This window comes from Bombyx mori, chromosome 13 (genome assembly GCF_030269925.1).
Source record: "Bombyx mori chromosome 13, ASM3026992v2".
Taxonomy (NCBI): domain Eukaryota; kingdom Metazoa; phylum Arthropoda; class Insecta; order Lepidoptera; family Bombycidae; genus Bombyx; species Bombyx mori.
In genome coordinates this window covers 5388574-5406223 of record NC_085119.1, presented here as the reverse complement: position 1 = coordinate 5406223, position 17650 = coordinate 5388574, and the positions used below count along the sequence as shown (strand labels likewise).

Here is a 17650-nt window from a genome sequence, read left to right as displayed (position 1 = left end):
ACTTACATAACGGTTAAATGTAAAACAATGAACGGTTGTCAGAAAGCATTAACTTTACAATATAACTGCTGTCACCCACCTTAAAACATAAGGTCGAACACTCAATTAAATTGAAGATTTATCTACTCTACCTATGGTATCGTAGCTTGTTCAGAACTAGAATTTCAAATGCTATACAACAAATATTCTTACTGGTGGTAGGACCTCTTGTGAATCCGCCTGCCACCACCCTGCCTATTTCTGCCGTGAAGCAGTAATGCGTTTCGATTTGAAAGGTGGGACAGCCGTTGTAACTATACTTGAGGCCATAGAACTTATATCTCAAGGTGGGTGGCGCATTTACGTTGTAGATGTCTATGAGCTCCAATAACCAATTAACACCAGGCGGGCTGTGAGCTCGTCCACACATTTAAGCAATAAAAAAAAAATAAGTTTCAATACTCAGAAATAAAAGGAAGTAGTTAGGTACTTCAATTATCGAAGTTCATGTCTTGATATAACGATCGGTTGTTTGGTTAAATATAAGTATGTAGTCTAAAAAACGTGTTCTGAATTCAGGATTTTTATTCTTTCGGTTCCCTGGCGTGATTCTGTGAAGTACGACTACCTGCAGCGGTCAACATCCGGACCGGCCGGACGTCATTTCAGAAACGGAAAATCGCCAATCTCCTCTCCCCTGGGACTTTTTATTTTACACGTCCGTGCTACTGACATATGGCGCTAGATTAAACCCAGGCATTTCTTTCGTACTGGTAACAAAATTGTATCTAGTACTTCGATGTATTTTATATGTAAATAAAAAAGTTTGTGAGGGAGGATGAACTGTTTGTTACTCTTTCCCGCTGAAACTACTGGATGAATTTTGATGAAACTTTGCAATGTAATGGATTTTATAACACAATAGCTTAAAGGCAGTAGTTATAATAGCCAGTAGCAAACTTTTTTCATGTATTATTTCGGCCATAGATATTGAACACCTAACCATATCTTTCACTAGTGTTTTTAAAATAATAGAAAAGTAATAAGCAAAAGGATTCTGATTACACATATATGAAACGTATATGAAATATTATTTACATTTTGAAAATACCTCCATAATCTTCTGATACCAATTTTTTATCATCTAAATACGTTGAACTATTTGTGTTTGTTTTATTAATTTTTTACATACATTCTTTTCATACTTTTCAAAACAAAATTTTGTTGATTTAACGAATATAGACTACCAACAAAACAAAAAAAACTAACACAAAAACCCGATTCGCGACATTACTCAAGCTAAACCGAATATTTTCCATTTAAAATCCGACGCTTGCATCGCAGTCGGCAATATGCATGATTTATCACCGTGATATATTTATTAGTCCAATAAAATTTGTCCTTAGCTGGCTGGTTCCCACTTTCTTCATATTTCATTTGGGCTGCTTCACCTGGCACAAGAGTGTAAATTGCATAATATTGTACGCGAGCGTAATATATGGGACATTATAGCCCAGTACTTCGCTCGAATATTAAGTTCGTAACGTGCATACGCTTATTCAACGCTGTTATTTTTCCTTTCCAACTTACATTGAGAGATGAGCAGGCCACTGATATTGTCAATATTCGTACTGTGGATGTTCTCTTTTCTTAAAGTCGGGTATCCAAATTATTAACTATTTTAATGTTCTATAATTTATGCAATAAAGTACCTAATCGTGCGTAGATTTTATTTCCACCTTGAGAATTGAAATCGAAGTCTCAATTGTTTTTGACGTGACAACGTCTTATAATTCGATGGAGCCGGCTGCACGCACGAAAAAACATGACTCGTGCGGCGTTACCTCGCTCTGAGGCGTTCCATTTAAGGCTTGAAGTGCAAGCGAGAGGGCGCAACGAGAGACAAAGAGGCACAATCGGCCTCCGCGTTCGGCAGCGTTGGACATCTGTCTCTCTCCTACTTGAGTGAGCGATGCATCCGCGTGGACAGCTGCTATACAATAATACAGTTTTCGTCAAGTATGAAGTTCAGTGAAAAGTGAGTGTGGTGTCAATTGTTTATAGCAACGATAATTGCGATAATTGAAAAATGAAACCATTCCATCAGTATTTTCTTATGACTTTGTCACGTTCAACTATCGTCAGTAAACCGACTTTACAGACAACCGATTTTTTTTTAATTGCTTGACGATATAATAGAACGGCCGCTCGACCCTTCAAATCTTATGCGCGACAGCTTCGCGACAGAAATACGCCAGACGATGTCACGTCCGTGCGAAACTGGAATAGCCCCATCGAAACCAGCGAAAAGGTAGGGAAAAAGTAAAATAAAAATCAATGCCTCTTTTTTTTAGATGTTCAAATCTAATTTCCATCCATATAAATTCATGACTTCTAGTATCATGTATTTCTTGTATCTATTATATGTACTGTCAATCAGTCTCAATAATTTGTTTCAAATCTATTTTGTTATTTTATTTTTATTGTTTAGCTTATTATTATTACATTGCTTACCTAACTTACTAGCAGCTACCTCTGTACGTAGCCCATAATCTACTCTGTAGGTAACCTATACTCTACCTTTATAGGTAGCGTGTGCTCGACCACTATAGGGAGTCATTACTCTAGGTCTGTAGGTAGACAAAATACCACCACATATACCACGACGAAGTACCAAATCTTAAAATATGCAAATTATTAAATTTTGAAATGTTTTTGTATTATTATACATAATATGTGGTTGCATTGGAAAAATACTGATAAATCCAAAATTTTTAAATAATTATGAATTAAATATTACTACTCATTCAAAATTTATGCTAAATGGTTTTAATTTTACTATGAATTTCACTTAAACGTTATTGAATTATTAACTTATTTTCAAACTTTACAGATTTGACATTGAAAAAGTAAATTTTTTCTACCAAAAATTTACTTTTTAGTCCTACTACTACTACTTTTACTCAATAGCTCCAGACATAAATTGCGACTTAACCATTGTACTATGACACATTTTCCTATAAAAACTACCAACAAACTATAACTCTTAATAACAAGTCTATCTTTATTCAGAACTATTTACACTTCATCAATAAGTTTAAATCTCTGATGTTGGGGCTCTGGTATAACATTGTAATATTTTTTATAGATGGTCTGGTCATAGCGCCCTTTGTACATCCTCTGGACCCAAGTGTGATCCCAGTTTGGATCAAACTTTTCACATGTGACAACTACTTTTCCAGCCTCCATTGCAAACAAAGTACCATTAACACCAAAACCAACCTGAAAGAAACATAGTTTAAGCAAGTCAAACAAAAAAAATTATTAACACAATTTTTACAGTAATTAAAATATAAAAAAAAAAGAAGAAGATACAGTAAATACAGGTCAAGCTAATAAAATAGCGTTAAAAATAAAATTTATTTTTAAAGGCAGTTTTGGAAGAATTTTATCCTAAGCTGTGTATCTTTGTAATATTAAAAGAGAGACAAAATTGGGATATATTTTTTATCTGTGTCTGCATATAAAGTAAATTTACAAGATAGATTTGCGACTTCTAGTTGCAGGTACTTTTCATAAGGGTGGTAAAACTTATTATAACGTAAAATACATTTTTATTGCTTATTACTGTTCCTAGAAAACTAAAAAAATGAACAATTTTAATCCACATCAAATTGAAGTTTAAAGCATGTCATTAAAAAGCTTCATCAGTTAATTACTTGCAAACCAACTCACATTCAATCCTGGATGAAACCGAGTGGTTCTTTGCGTAGCTAACATATGTCCCGCTTGAACAAAATGCCCATCTTGTACTTTCCACCCTCTGTGCTTTGGTTTTACTTTACAATTAGTATTCTGCGTACTACCTCCGGTTTTTTTACTGGCATTCCGGACAAGCTCTACAAGAATAATGTGTTTCAGTTTCGTTCTAAACATAACCTAAAACGTTGGGCCTATCTGATACACACCTTTTAGAAAAATACCTCTTTCTGATGTTTTGAGTAAAATGTTAAATGACATTTTTAATCGGTATATGTTTACTATTATGCAATTATTTATGTATTTATGGTTTATTGAATCTTTTAAATTTATTGGATTAAGGTTTTTGACATTGACATTTTTTATTTGTTTGATTCGTCCATTGAATGTGAATAGGCAAACGAAATATAGTCCATTCTCATATTATAATGGTCTGTCTTTTCTGTAAAAATGTATTTGGAACCACTGGCATCTACCCTAGAACTGTCAAATGTCTTTAGAAACACACTCGGACAGTTGTGAAACAAATTCTACCTCTTCTAGCTGAGCACGCGCTCGCCCAATCACCCTGGCAAAATCAACTTCACTAAACCAAACTTAGAAATAGTTTAGCTAACGAAGCTGTCAATGGAACATTACTGGCAAAGAAAATGTAAGAGCCACTGTAAGCTGCGCCGATTTTAAACCAATTAAGATGATCAAACTTATGAATATGGAAAATTGATACAAAAAAAAAGTGACTTACTATAATATAATATTTACGTACGTACTATCTTCATAGTATTTTTTATTATGAATTTTCTAATAAAAGTGAATAAAATGATGAATAATATTTAAGTGCGAATAATACTTTTTTTGTGCTGTGGTACGATTGCAGCATCTTTTCACCTGGCAGCACTGCATTCAAAGTGTATTTTGAACATGGATATTGCTTTTGATTAATTTCAGAAATTATATAGAACAGAGAAGGCTATATGGGCATAGGTCCCCTTGCCTTTACTAATAAGGAAAAATTGTACCAAAAAAAATGCTTTTGATGATTTACCTAACACATAATTACACTTATTGTTACTTTTTATTAAGTGTATAATCTATGACTTTTATTATGTTTACAGCGCATAAGACTTTTTGGCGGGAACGCGAGGAGTGAAGTTGTGTGATTTGTTTTATTTTGTCTATTTAGTGTTTCTTCAGGTTTAAATGTGTAATAATGGTGGTTTATTAACCGTTTAATATCTGTGAAAGTGCACAAATGTGGGAAAATGAAACAAAGCTGCTGGACGTAACTTCTCGGGTTCCTCCAAAAAGTCCACTGAAAAAATCTCAGTAAATGACCACCATTTTACTGCGATTATATTTCATCCCATATCATTTCATTTCATTAAATTTCATCCCAGTTGATTAATGTCTCAAATTAATCATCTTCATTTCATTTCACTCCATATTATCATTTTTCATAAAATTAAGAATTTAAAGTAAAATAAGACATGACTTAAAGGTCTTAGTTACCAGGTCATAAAATCTCTTAAAAAAAAAAAATACAGCGCTTAATACATATACAAATTTTCTTTGTGAATGAATTTTTAACAACGAAAAGTGAGTGAAATTAAAAACAAACAAAAAATGGCTTCCGATACATTAAATATAGCACGGCGAAAATTAAATGAAGTACTCGGTGAAAAGTCAACAAAGTATTTCAATCAAATGAAATTGTGGTTCCGTATGAAACTGACTAAGGAAGAATTCGACGGAGAAGCAAGGAAACTATTAAGTAACGACCAAGTACATTTCCATAACGAGTTTTTGTTAGCATTATTGAACAAAGTTGAAGGCTTAGCAGAAACTTCGATTACAATAGCCCAAGAGAAAGCTAATTCACACAACAGAAACAGTCGGAGACATAAGAGAAGCTCTAGAACCTCTGAGAAGAGTAACTTTGAACCAGTTGATATACTTGAGTATCTGCCGCCTAATTCACCACCTGGAGCTGGCAGTGACGGTGTCAAATATGCAACACAAGTAATTATTGCTTTTCCCTACCTGTTCTGGTTTAGTGCCTTTTTGTCATACTTCTACTTCATTCAAATTTCATTATCTTATTACTTGAACTGTATGAAATAAAACTGGTGGTAGGACCTCTTGTGAGTCCGCACGGGTAGGTACCACCACCCCACCTATTTCTGCCGTGAAGCAGTAATGCGTTTCGGTTTGAAGGGTGGGGCAGCTGTTGTAACTATACTGAGACCTTAGAACTTATCTCAAGGTGGGTGGCACATTTACGTTATAGATGTCTATGGGCTCCAGTAACCACTTAACACCAGGTGGGCTGTGAGCTCGTCTAAGCATCGAAGCAATAAAAAGATATAATAATAATAATAATAAAGTAATCAACAACTGGTATTGATCAAAACTAATTAGTGTTGAAAGTTGATTCAAATAAAGGGTTCGGAAGCTACTATTATGTAAAATGAAAATGTTATTTTTAATCAATAATAACTTAATGCTGGTAAATAAGTTTTTCAAATAATTCCAGGAAATATTTCTACCTGATCATGCTCTAGTTGTGGGCAGATTCATGTTGGCCGCCTGGGAACTTGGCTTAGAAGGAGCGGATGACGATGCTGCTGACATTGTAGTGGTAGCTGTACAGAATTTCCTCAAAAATGTAATAAGTGCTGTTTTAGCACAAAGGAAAGGCTACAAAACTCATGGGAAGTACTTCATGTACGATATTGGTGGTGACATGCCGAATATGTGGCTGAGAAACTCAGCCAAACTATACGATCCTCAGAGTTGGGGAAGGGTAAATGTAGATGATGGAGTGGATTCCCTCGGTCCCAGATGTCCTCCTACAATTGATGAAATGGAACATTCAGCTGTTTTTGAAATTGCCTGCAGGTAAAAACTTTATATTATAGTTTAAAATAATTATCGAGTGATATTATTAGTATACAAAACAAATCAATACCATACCACTTCTAAAAAAGATATCACATGTATAAACAAAAAAAAATTTGTATGGAGTTAGAATGTTTGGAAAGAGCTCTCTTCCAACTGCATCAAAATTAGAATTAAAAACTACCAAGAATGGAGAATGTTAAAAATCTCACTAAGCACACAGCTCACTATATCCCACTGGAAATTTTCAGGACTATTTAAAATTTAATGTTAATAGCATTGCACTATTGCAGTACTACAGATGTGATGAACTACAATTATTATCTAGAGATTTAGATTGATTTTATTATTTTATATTAAATTAGAATGTAATTAGCACAAATTTTAAATATCAATGAACAACAAGTTAACAGTCTACACCTATGACAACTAAATTATTTGAGCGTCAGAAATAATAATAAGCAAATAAACATTTTTCTTCTTTAATTTAGAGAACATTAATCATTCTAGTTTCTAAAAGTTTTCTTTTACGTCTACTGATAAAAAAATTCTAATTGAGTTCAATTTTCCTTTTTTCAGTGCCCCAAATCCAGAACCAAATGAAGACAGACTAACAATAGATGAATTCTACAATACCTTATTGACACACAGAAATATAATTGCATGTCATTCAATCTATGCAATCAATATGGAGAGGTTATCGGTCATGTTAAATCATCCTAGTTATTAGCAAAAATATATGTAGTAACTTAATGGATGTTGCATAATACTTAAGTTTAATAACACATTTTTATTAGCTTGACACACAGAATGGTCGAAGACAACTTTTTTTTTTCTACCTATGCTGATAGCCTTGAGAGGCTATTTCAGCTTCACCCTAACGTATGGGTGAGCTCACGGGGCTCAGAACGGGAGTGTTGCTAACACTGGCCCTAGCAAGAGCAGTGCTTTGTACTGGTGGTAGGACCTCTTGGGAGTCCGCACGGGTAGGTACCACCACCCCCCCGCCTATTTCCGCCGTGAAGCAGTAATGCGTTTCGGTTCGAAGGGTGGGGTAGCCGTTGTAACTATACTGAGATCTTAGAACTTATATCTCAAGGTGGGTGGCGCATTTACGTTGTAGATGTCTATGGGCTCCAGTAACCACTTAACACTAGGTGGGCTGTGAGCTCGTCCACCCATCTAAGCAATAAAAAATAAAAAAAATCTACCACCGGATCGGAAACGCAACCCACTGAGTAGATCCGGCGAAAAACTCAGTGGGCTGTGTCAATGGGTTAATTCATTCGTCGAGCCCTTCGTCGCAAGCGACGGGTTCGACGAAGACGGTGACCGGTGCTTGTGGTGCCTAAAAGCACTGTTAATGGATCGGGAGGATCTGTAATGACGTGTTTAGGGCGACGTCGGCTGTTTACATTCGGTCCACAGGATCGGGTATGTAATTACCGGCGGCCACGACAAGAGAGTTTTCATGTCGCCTTTTCGAAGTGGCGCAATGATGCCGACTGTATACAACCTTCTCACTGGTGCATGTGTATTATTGATATTGTCTCTCTAGTGTACACTTTACTAGTTTAAATAATATCAAAAATTCATTCAAATTTCAAGCGGAAGAGATCTCATAAAGATGTTGAGACTTAAGACTTTAATTGCACCACTTGTAAGGTTGTTTTATTTAACAAAGATCGAATGTGTTAAATTTTAACTTTTTTCATTACTCTTATTTGGTAGATAGTACTAAATGTTGTTGGATGGTTACCTGAGACCATTACAACATTAATATCGCTACCAAGATTGAGAAAACAGGTCTCAATTATGGAGTATACACATGAAAATATGCTATATCTGTGCATGTACCAGTTATATCTGTAATTTTAAGGGAGTCATTATGTAGACTATGATTACATGTCATATGGTAATAAAATCTTTTATTATTATAGCATCTAGTTGTCTTTATTATCAGCCTAATATATTGCTAAAGTCACGACATGCAACTTAATGTAACTAAAAGATGTATTGGTAGGTCGGTTAGTTCTTTCGTCGTCTATTTTATGTACATACTAGCGACCCGCCCTCGCTTCGCTTCGGAAACACTAAATTTTATTATTGATAGCTGAGTCCCGCGATGTTACGTGCTGTTATTCTCGTACCGGTGAAGCCGCGGGGCGAAGCTAGTCTAAAAAAGTAGCCTAAGTTACTACTTACATCATCAGCTACCTATCAGTGAAAGTCTCGCCAAAATCGGTCCAACCGTTACAGAGATAGGCGGAACAAACTTACAGACAGACAAAAATTGTAAAAAATTCTATTTTGGTGTGTGTACCGTATATATATTCATATGCATGCAATAAAAAGCGATTATTTCAATATTACAAACATACACTCCAATTTTATTTATATGTATAGATGAGAACGGTCAATTCGTTCCTTTGTCGTCTGGTTCGTGTACGTCTTTTGTCGTGGAAGTCAAAAAAGTGCCACCTACCGGTAGTTACGTCCGCCCCACTGAAGTATAGATCATAGATTATACACTTAATATGGTATAGATAGATGGTCTGCCCTCGTTCCATTTTTCTCTCTATTTTCGAATTCTTGTCAAGGTCTGTCTTAGTCTGTGTGTCTAGTCGTTATAAGTCTTATGTCCTGTCAAAGAGGTTGCACGCCACGACATGTATGTTTTCAATTTCTTTATTAAAACGTTAACAACAACAAACAGTATTAAATATTTATTTAAGAAAAAACAAAATGTGTGCAATTCACACGTAGTAGAAGTGAAACCTTCCAAAATTAAAATACAATTATCCTAAACGTCTTATGTATATGTAAAATTTTGTCATTAGTAAATAATTGTAAGGTAGCGCCCTCTGTGAATTGATATTTTAATTTCACGTATAATCCTAAATTAAAATTCACTACAAGAACTTTCATACACACGTTAGTATTAAAAAATCTCACAGATGGCGCTGTATTAAATAGTATGTATATTTCTGTCTCATTCTTTGCTGGCTTCATCCTACACATTTTTGTATTTGTGTCTCTTACCTGTCGTTTTTTCCGTTGCATCCGGTTTGAAATCACAACGATTCTAAAGAAGTTTTCATTTCAAAAAGAAAATCCAAACAACAAAGCTAATAACAACAAAGCAAGCAAAAGTACAATTTTATGAACAAATAATATATTTATGGCATTTAATTGTGAATTAATATAATGTCAACTGTATTAACTTACTACAAATTAAATAAAAAAATATATTGATAACTGTCCTCAAATAAAGTGCCAAGGCTCAAATTAGCTTATTTTAGCTCATTAATTTAAAATCTATGTTGTGGGGGTTTTTTGATTGCTTAGTAAAAGAATAATTAATAAGTACCATTTTTATTTATTTCAATAATGTATAATTTATTTAAAGTACATACATGCAAAACATTGTTCAATCTAATTAATAATATCGCATTTTCATAACCTATTGGATTTAAATTCAGATTAACACTTATGAACGATCTTAACAGTAAACTATAACTAAAATTGTTTTACTCTTCCGCACACCTGCATCAGAATCTATCGCCGACATTTTCTATATGGTTTCAAAAATCTAAGACGTCGTGAAGCGTTACGAAACTATATTAGGTTTTCGTGACAATACGATAATGACTAGTTTTTACTTTTTGTTTTTTTTTTTTTTATTTAGTTATGTGTACTCTTTGATAATCCTTATAGTAGGTGTGGGAGAATTCATATTCCGCCTTGATCTTTTTTTATTGCATTATCTCGATGCACGGCTACATATTCGAGAAACTACTACGTTGACTGTGAAGAACTTGCTTCAGACGGAGGTACGACTCTGACTTCGGGAACATCAACATCGCCTCTCCTCGCCGAGTGGCCCTGTAGGGGTTCCAACTCGTGGGCCGGCTCGGGCGTCGGTCTCGGCGTGCTGCCCAAAAACTCGCGTCTCTTCCAGGCGAGAAATCCGATTAATGCGATTATCACTATGCACACTATCGTGATACCAGCTGCGGCTGCGAACGACATGGTGTAAATTCCTGTGTCAAAGAATAAACGAATAATATTATACTCACTTTTCTAAAAATCCATAAACACGAAAGTGCTTGTAATGAATAATCTGATATTAGTTACATTCTTGATCTGACTAAACTCGCCCGGAAACACTACGAGATAAGTTCAAGTATGCCGAGACTTTAAAAATGGCTGACTCCGATCTGAAATCGAACCTGGATTCCGGGGGGGAAAAGTCAGGATCACTAAGCACTCGACCAACGCCTCATAATGCAAAATAATCAGGTAGGTAGATGCGTTTCGGTTTGAAGGGTGGGGCAGCCGTTGTGACTATACTGAGACCTTAGAACTATATCTCAAGGTGTGTGGCGCATTTACGTTGTAGATGTCTATGGGCTCCAGTAACCACTTAACACCAGGTGGGCTGTGAGCTCGTCCACACATCTAAGCAATAATTGAACAGTGAAACAATTTATTTATTATTTCCCTATCTATTCACTGGTATCCTACGCTCGGACGGATAGATGAGTTCACGGGCTCAACCCGAGAGAACTTGCTAACACTAGTCCTAGCAATAGCAGATCCGGCGAGAAACTCAGTGGGCAAAAAACAATTATACTAGCAGTTGTACGTAACAACAGCTTTCTTCATAGTGATTACTTTTAAAACCACTTACAAATAATAATATGATATTAAGTTTTCATTTATTTTATTGTTTATATATGAAAGTTTTTCAAGTTCATAGTAGTAGGTACAATATGTAACTCCAGCGGGCAGTTTGTGGGGTATCCCTTCAAACTTCAGACTTTAAACAGAGATATCCTATACGCAATGTTTAGTCCGAGGGTAAATCCTGATCACGCAGGAGCCAGTCACCGTCGACGTCCTAGACACGTCCTTACGGATTCATCAGATCCAATAACCTTTGCAGCAGACTCCTTTAGCTCTAACACTAAGAGTAGGGATTCCGGTAACCATACTCTTCGAACTCGACAAAGAGGTCGACGTAACCTAAACATCAGCCCGCTGAGTTTCTCGCCGGATCTTCTCAGCGGGTCGCGATTCCGATCTGGTAGTAGATTCATTCACGAAGCAGCTGCCCTTGAGTTGTTAGGTCTCCTTCGGAGGCGCTCGGGCAGCTGTTAGCAAATCCCATCCCTTCTGGCTGAACCTTTGTTCGCCCACCGGTTCTGGCCACTGGAGAGGCCTCCGGGCCACCAGTTATATCTCAAACATAAATAAATAATAGTTATTATAAATTTACTTTCTATTTTTTAGTTGGATTTTCTATAAAAGCGTATTTTGTTAGTTTTTTTAAACTATTATTTATTTTTCATTTTGTAGTTGAATTTCAATTTTGTCAATTTTTTGTTTTCAATTAATTTTTTTTAATATTGAATTGTCATCAGTCCTTAATAAGTATATCAAATTTCAAGTTAATCCGACGTTTTGAAGGGGGTCAAAATCATGTTCAAAGATTCCGTTACATACTAACATACATACGTCTGAAACTAATAAAAGCGTATTAAAAAGGGTAACGCGGCCAATTAGCATTACTACTTGAAGATAAAAATCATTAAGATTATTTTTTACCTTTTACTTTTACATTTATAGTATCAGTGTGTTCGTTTCCATCGTCGAGTCCTGCACCGCACGTCCACGTGCCGTAATCGTCGTATTTCACATTGTTTATAGTTACGGCACAGTCTCCGCGATCCAAACTCATGTTCGTTGGAAAGTAGAATCTACCTAAGATGGCGCTGAAAGAATTGCAGTTTTTAATTTTTAAGTTCGGTAGTTAGAGAAATTAATTAATGTTACTCTGTGCGCTGTGATGGGTAGGCATGATCACGGCCCTCCTGATATTAAGTAGTGATATTAAGTAGGTACCCGAGTCTACACTGAGACACACTAGCCTATGGGCTAAATTATAACCATTACTGAGACCTTAGAACTCATATCTCAAGGTAGGTGGTGGAATTTACGTTGTAGATGTCTATGGGCTCCGGTAACCACTTAACACCAGGTGGGCCGTGAGCTCATCCGTTTTACTGGTGGTAGGACCTCTTGTGAGTCCGCACGGGCATAACCACCACCCCGCCTATTTCTGCCGTGAAGCAGTACTGCGTTTTGGTTTGAAGGGTGGGGTAGCCATTGTAAATATAATGAGCCCTTAGAATTCAAATCTCAAGGTAGGTGGCGCATTTACGTTGTAGATGTCTATAGACTCCGGTAACCACTTAACCCCAGGTGGGCTGTAAGCTCGTCCATTCAATTAAGCAATAAAAAAAGGATAATTTGTAACAAAAAGAAATATCCAACAAAAATACAAAATATGCTATTTTCAAAGCTAATGATGATCATTCGAACAAAATGATCGAGGACCTAGGAAATTTTTAACTGCATAGTTAAAAAAAAATACGCCAATATTTTCGCAAAAACGCTAGTTGTTTTTTTGAGCTATTGAGGGTACAAGTAGAAGAAGCTAGAACAGACTGCCCAAGACCGATGTAAATAGAAGGATTTGATTCGAGCCCTACACCCCAGCAGAGGGTAATAGGAAAGAATGATGATGAAGGTTCAAGTTGCTTTAACGATCACTGAAGTTCAGTATGTGGAACTTTAATAACAAAAAGAACAGAGTCGTTACTCACTTATCGGGCGTCACGTCTTCGGCTATGTTGAACGGTCTCCCCTTGGGAGGTTCGAAGCGACAGTAGCTGAGCGGCGTCAGTCGTTTTGTAGTTAGACAAACCAACGAGACAGATTTCGCGTGAAGAACCGTAACGTTTTTCCATAAAGCGGTCACTTCGTTGACGACCCTTAATTCGATTGTTTTTATTATTTCGACGCCGGTTTCGTGACCGCCGCTGTGACAGCGCCATTCTCCGTCGTCTTCTGGTGTCACTGTGATGTTTTTGAAGCAGTGACCGGCGCTTAGCGTTGTTCCTGAAAATCTTTTATTTCATTTAGACTTATTTTAAACTAGCTGACCCGGCAAACGTTGTTTTGCCATATATAAAATTTCCAGGGAATTTATAGTGTAGAAAAAAAAAACTAAGTTATTGTAAGTATGTAAGGATGTGATAAATGAGTGAAAGAGGCATGTAGCGCTGTGAACGATGAGGGAATATAAAAATAACAAAACCTTATTCAATCATGCCTCGTTATAACAAAAAAAAAATTGTCCAAAAAATAAAAAATAAATGTTAGGAGTGGACAACCCTTATCATTTAGGGGTATGAAAAATAGATAGTAGCCGATTCTCAGACCTACTGAACATACATATAAATTATCACCAAAAATCGTTCAAACCGTTTCAGAGGAGTATGGTAATTAACATTGTGACACGAGAATTTTATATATTAGATAACGCGCATGGGAAAATATTGAGTAGTAAAATAATAAGGTTTACATAATTAAGGTCATTTTAAGGTGGACAGACCAGCTCAAAAACCACTTGGTTTAATGGTTAGCAGTAATCATATAATTTATAACATGACATGCCATTCAACCAACTTTAGCATCGAAATTGAAGTCTTCATTTAGGTGGAACAGTGAAATCTCATTAATCGAGATTAAAACACTAATCTAATCTAATAGCGGTAGGCAGCGGCTTCGCTCTGCCCCTGGAATTACTGAAGTCCATGGGCGACGGTAACCACTCACCATCAGGTGGGCCGTATCCTCGTCTGCCTACAAGAGCAATAACAAAAAAAATAATCTAATCAATGTTTCATCGCACTGTCTACTCTTAAGTCCCCTCCACGATATTTCCTAACCGCCATCACATATCCTTCCAACAAGTTTGAAACTCAGTGGTGGGTAGCAGCTTTGCTGTGTCACTAGTTTTGCTCATGTTCATTATCTAACCCTCAGGTGGGCCGTATGTTCGACCAATATACATGCAAAAATAACAACATTATTTATTAAAATAATATATGATGTCCTTTTTTTATTGCTTAGATGGGCGGACGAGCTCACAAGCCACCAGGTGTGTTTAATGGTTACTGGTGCCCATGGACATCTACAACGTAAATGCCGCCCACCCACCTTGAGATATGAGTTCTAAGGCCTCACTTTATATTGATGCTTCCATTTTATTTTTGAATCGTGCATTACATGCGTTATAAATAATATTTGTAATCACAAAATGACAAATTTAAATTAATTTGCAATATTTTGCTGGATTTGTTTTGTAGATAATATTGGTCTACTACATACGAGTATCGTTTCCCAGATGGGTGCACGAATCCACAATACGCCATCGGCACATCCGTCTTGCATTCTATGTTAACATTTTCATTTTCAGTCGCAAATATTGTCTCGACACCGTCGGTTTCCAAGTCTATAAAATGTCTGTAGCCTGCAGAAATTCAACATCATATACCTCTTTGTTTATTTAAAAAAGAACTAATTAGAATTAATCGATCGATACATACCTTGAATTGACGCTGGAAAATTAAATAATATAAAGAAACTCAGCAGCACTATACAAATCGGTTTACTCATTTTCAAACAGAAATTAACGAGTGAACCAGCCCGTTACTAAAATTTGACTAACTACCCTCTTACAATTCATCTCATTGATAAATAAGTCAAAGGGTCGTTTTTTTGTTTGTTTGAACTATCGATATCAATAATTTTAGAATTCTTACAAAACTTATTTGTGTTTTACTAAGCACCTTTTATCATTAACAACTTCTAATTTATTACTTTTTGTTATCTTTAATACACAATTCTATTTCGTGTCATGTGTTCAGTCGCACTTATGTACATATTTACATTATTATTGTAATGACTGGTAATGTGTGAAGGTTATGGTATAATGTAGCTATAACAATTGTAATTACCTACTTATATCGGCACACGAGCTCTGGTGCTTATCGATTATAAAACCCTAAGGCATGAAATCGTTGTTTATTCTACCCTATAATTGCAGCAGTCGTCGTGGCCTAAAGGATAAGACATCCAGTGCATTCGTGTTGAGCGATACACTGGTGTTCGAATCCCGCACGCGGGTACCTACCAATTTTTCTAATGAAATACGTACTTAACAAATGTTCACGATTGACTTCCACGGTGAAGAAATAACATCGTGTAATAGAAATCAAACCCGCAAAATTATAATTTGCGTAATTAGGTACTGGTGGTAGGACCTCTTGTGAGTCCGCACGGGTAGGTACCACCACCCTGCCTATATCTATCGTTAAGCAGTAATGCGTTTCGGTTTGAAGGGCGGGGTAGCCGTTGTAACTATACTGAGAACTTAGAACTTATATCTCAAGGTGGGTGGCGCATTAACGTTGTAGATGTCTATGGGCTCCAGTAACCACTTAACACCAGGTGGGTTGTGAGCTCGTCCAAACATATAAGCAATAAATAAAAAATAGCTATTCTAGCAGACCAAAGTATTGTTTCGAAATAGGCAGGTTGTTAAAATCAGCGGGAAGTAGTAAGTAGGTTAGTATCCAATTGAGAGAGGCGAAATCGCATACCCAAAATCCCATAATACCTTTAAACAAAACAATATTCGTTTTCAGCACAAGCGGTCGCGTTTTGAAACAAATTTCCTAGTTCTGTCAACCGGAAACACTCATGAATTAAATGCAAAAAATTTTTTTGCGTTTATATTGAATTTCAGCACATCTAAACTAAAGTGTAGTTTCTGAATAATTGAGTGATTTGATACGGTAAGTCTATGAACTCGCTAATTGAACACGTTATTTCTAATAGCTTACACCTCTCGGTTAAGCAGATAAGCGCGTAGCTCAGAAAATTGTTAGTATGCATTTATAATTTGAACAGTACTTTTTAAAATGAACGCAAGTAAAATTTTCTGGTCGGAAATTACTGGTCTGGCACTACCAGCCTCTCTTCCGCAAAGCAGTCGTGCGTTCCTATTTAGAAAACGGGATAGCCGCTCAGTTTCTCGTCGGATCTTCTCAGTGGGTCGCGATTCCGATCCGATGGTAGATTTTACGAAGCAGCCCTCTTGCTAGGGGTAGTGTTAGCAAATCAATCAATCAAATCAAAAAAAATTTATTCAACATAAATGAGAGTACATATTTGTTGAACGTCAAAAGAACTACCGCCAATTCACAAGAACTAGCCTCCGTCCTGAGAAGAATTGGCAAGAAACTCAGCGGGCATGTCTTTTTTTTTTTTTTAAATATGAAATTATTAATTATTTATTTTTTAATATTAGATTATTATTATTTTTTTTTCTCTCAGGTTGAGTCCGTGAGCTCACCTACCTGTCCAGGCGTTGCTGGAATAGTCTCGTAAGCTACCAGCGAATAGGTAGGAAAAGAAAAAAATGGGATAACCATTATGCATACAGTTCACACATACAATGTCTCTGATACCGACTTAAAACACCGAGGGCGCAAGCTCGTTCGCTTGAATGAAAGAAGCGTTCTACGTCATATACATATGTGGGAATGGTAAATAGTTTCTACTACAATGGAAGGTTTTCCGTGCCCACCTTGAAAAGGCACTTGAACCTGAATTTTGAATTCTTTTAAGTCGTTTCATAGTCAAAAATTATATTTTGTTTCGAGAATCACATGGGCAACCATCAGTATAATCAACAAAACAATTTGAGTTTATTTTTGTTATTTAAAAGGTATTTCAAAACCTCTGATTGATGGACGAACTCATGGCCTACCTGATTTTAAATGGTTACTGGAGACGTCAACTACGTAAATACCTTCACACATCTAGACATATATTTTAATAATTTTGCGGATTTGATTTTTATTACACGAAGTTATTCCTTCACCGTTAAAGTCAATCGTGAATATTTGTCAAATAAGTATTCCATTAGTAAAATTGGTACCCGCCTGCAGGATTCGAACACCGGTGCATCGCTAGATACGAATGCACCGGACGTCTTATCCTTTGGGCCACGACGACTTAACGTGTAAGCGATTTCATATAAATAGATTTAAAACTGATTCCTTTGCAGCTATAATAAAAAAACATATGTAGTATC

General features: G+C 36.1%; 3 protein-coding genes across 4 annotated transcripts; 1 reads left to right on the top strand and 2 right to left on the bottom strand.

Annotated features, from left to right (window-relative positions):
* Positions 1 to 2909: 2909 nt before the first annotated feature.
* LOC101741251 (39S ribosomal protein L27, mitochondrial) lies at positions 2910 to 4088 on the bottom strand. The gene is given in 3 exon segments (NM_001309613.1): positions 2910 to 3261; positions 3715 to 3878; positions 3948 to 4088. Coding segments are annotated over 3 exon segments (420 nt in total). The 5' UTR covers positions 4000 to 4088; the 3' UTR covers positions 2910 to 3057.
* A 777-nt stretch (positions 4089 to 4865) lies between these two features.
* LOC101741391 (transcriptional adapter 1) lies at positions 4866 to 8578 on the top strand. The gene is made up of 3 exons (XM_004927890.5): positions 4866 to 5757; positions 6272 to 6636; positions 7216 to 8578. The coding sequence occupies exons 1-3, from the start codon at positions 5362 to 5364 to the stop codon at positions 7364 to 7366; spliced, it is 912 nt and encodes a 303-aa protein (XP_004927947.1). The 5' UTR covers positions 4866 to 5361; the 3' UTR covers positions 7367 to 8578.
* A 1417-nt stretch (positions 8579 to 9995) lies between these two features.
* On the bottom strand, positions 9996 to 15506 carry LOC105841917 (uncharacterized). Of its 2 annotated transcripts, XM_012691747.4 has the most exons (5): positions 15096 to 15506; positions 14878 to 15019; positions 13308 to 13610; positions 12247 to 12413; positions 9996 to 10679 (listed from the first exon to the last, which is right to left on the bottom strand). In XM_012691747.4, the coding sequence occupies exons 1-5, from the start codon at positions 15163 to 15165 to the stop codon at positions 10435 to 10437; spliced, it is 927 nt and encodes a 308-aa protein (XP_012547201.1). In that variant the 5' UTR covers positions 15166 to 15506; the 3' UTR covers positions 9996 to 10434. The 2 variants fall into 2 exon arrangements, with proteins under 2 accessions (XP_012547201.1, XP_012547202.1); XM_012691748.4 differs by lacking the exon at positions 15096 to 15506 and having other exon boundaries at positions 13308 to 13602; positions 14878 to 15022.
* Between the last annotated feature and the right edge of the window lie 2144 nt (positions 15507 to 17650).

Excerpts from the sequence above, each read along its gene's own strand:
- LOC101741391 (XM_004927890.5), top strand. The coding sequence starts at position 5,362 with ATGGCTTCCGATACATTAAATATAGCACGGCGAAAATTAAATGAAGTA. Across the intron at positions 5,758-6,271 it reads GTGTCAAATATGCAACACAA|GAAATATTTCTACCTGATCA; the intron begins GTAATTATTGCT and ends AAATAATTCCAG. Across the intron at positions 6,637-7,215 it reads GTTTTTGAAATTGCCTGCAG|TGCCCCAAATCCAGAACCAA; the intron begins GTAAAAACTTTA and ends TCCTTTTTTCAG.
- LOC105841917 (XM_012691747.4), bottom strand. The coding sequence starts at position 15,165 with ATGAGTAAACCGATTTGTATAGTGCTGCTGAGTTTCTTTATATTATTT. Across the intron at positions 13,611-14,877 it reads CCATCTGGGAAACGATACTC|ATTTTCAGGAACAACGCTAA; the intron begins GTATGTAGTAGA and ends ATGAAATAAAAG. Across the intron at positions 12,414-13,307 it reads GAAGACGTGACGCCCGATAA|CGCCATCTTAGGTAGATTCT; the intron begins GTGAGTAACGAC and ends CAATTCTTTCAG.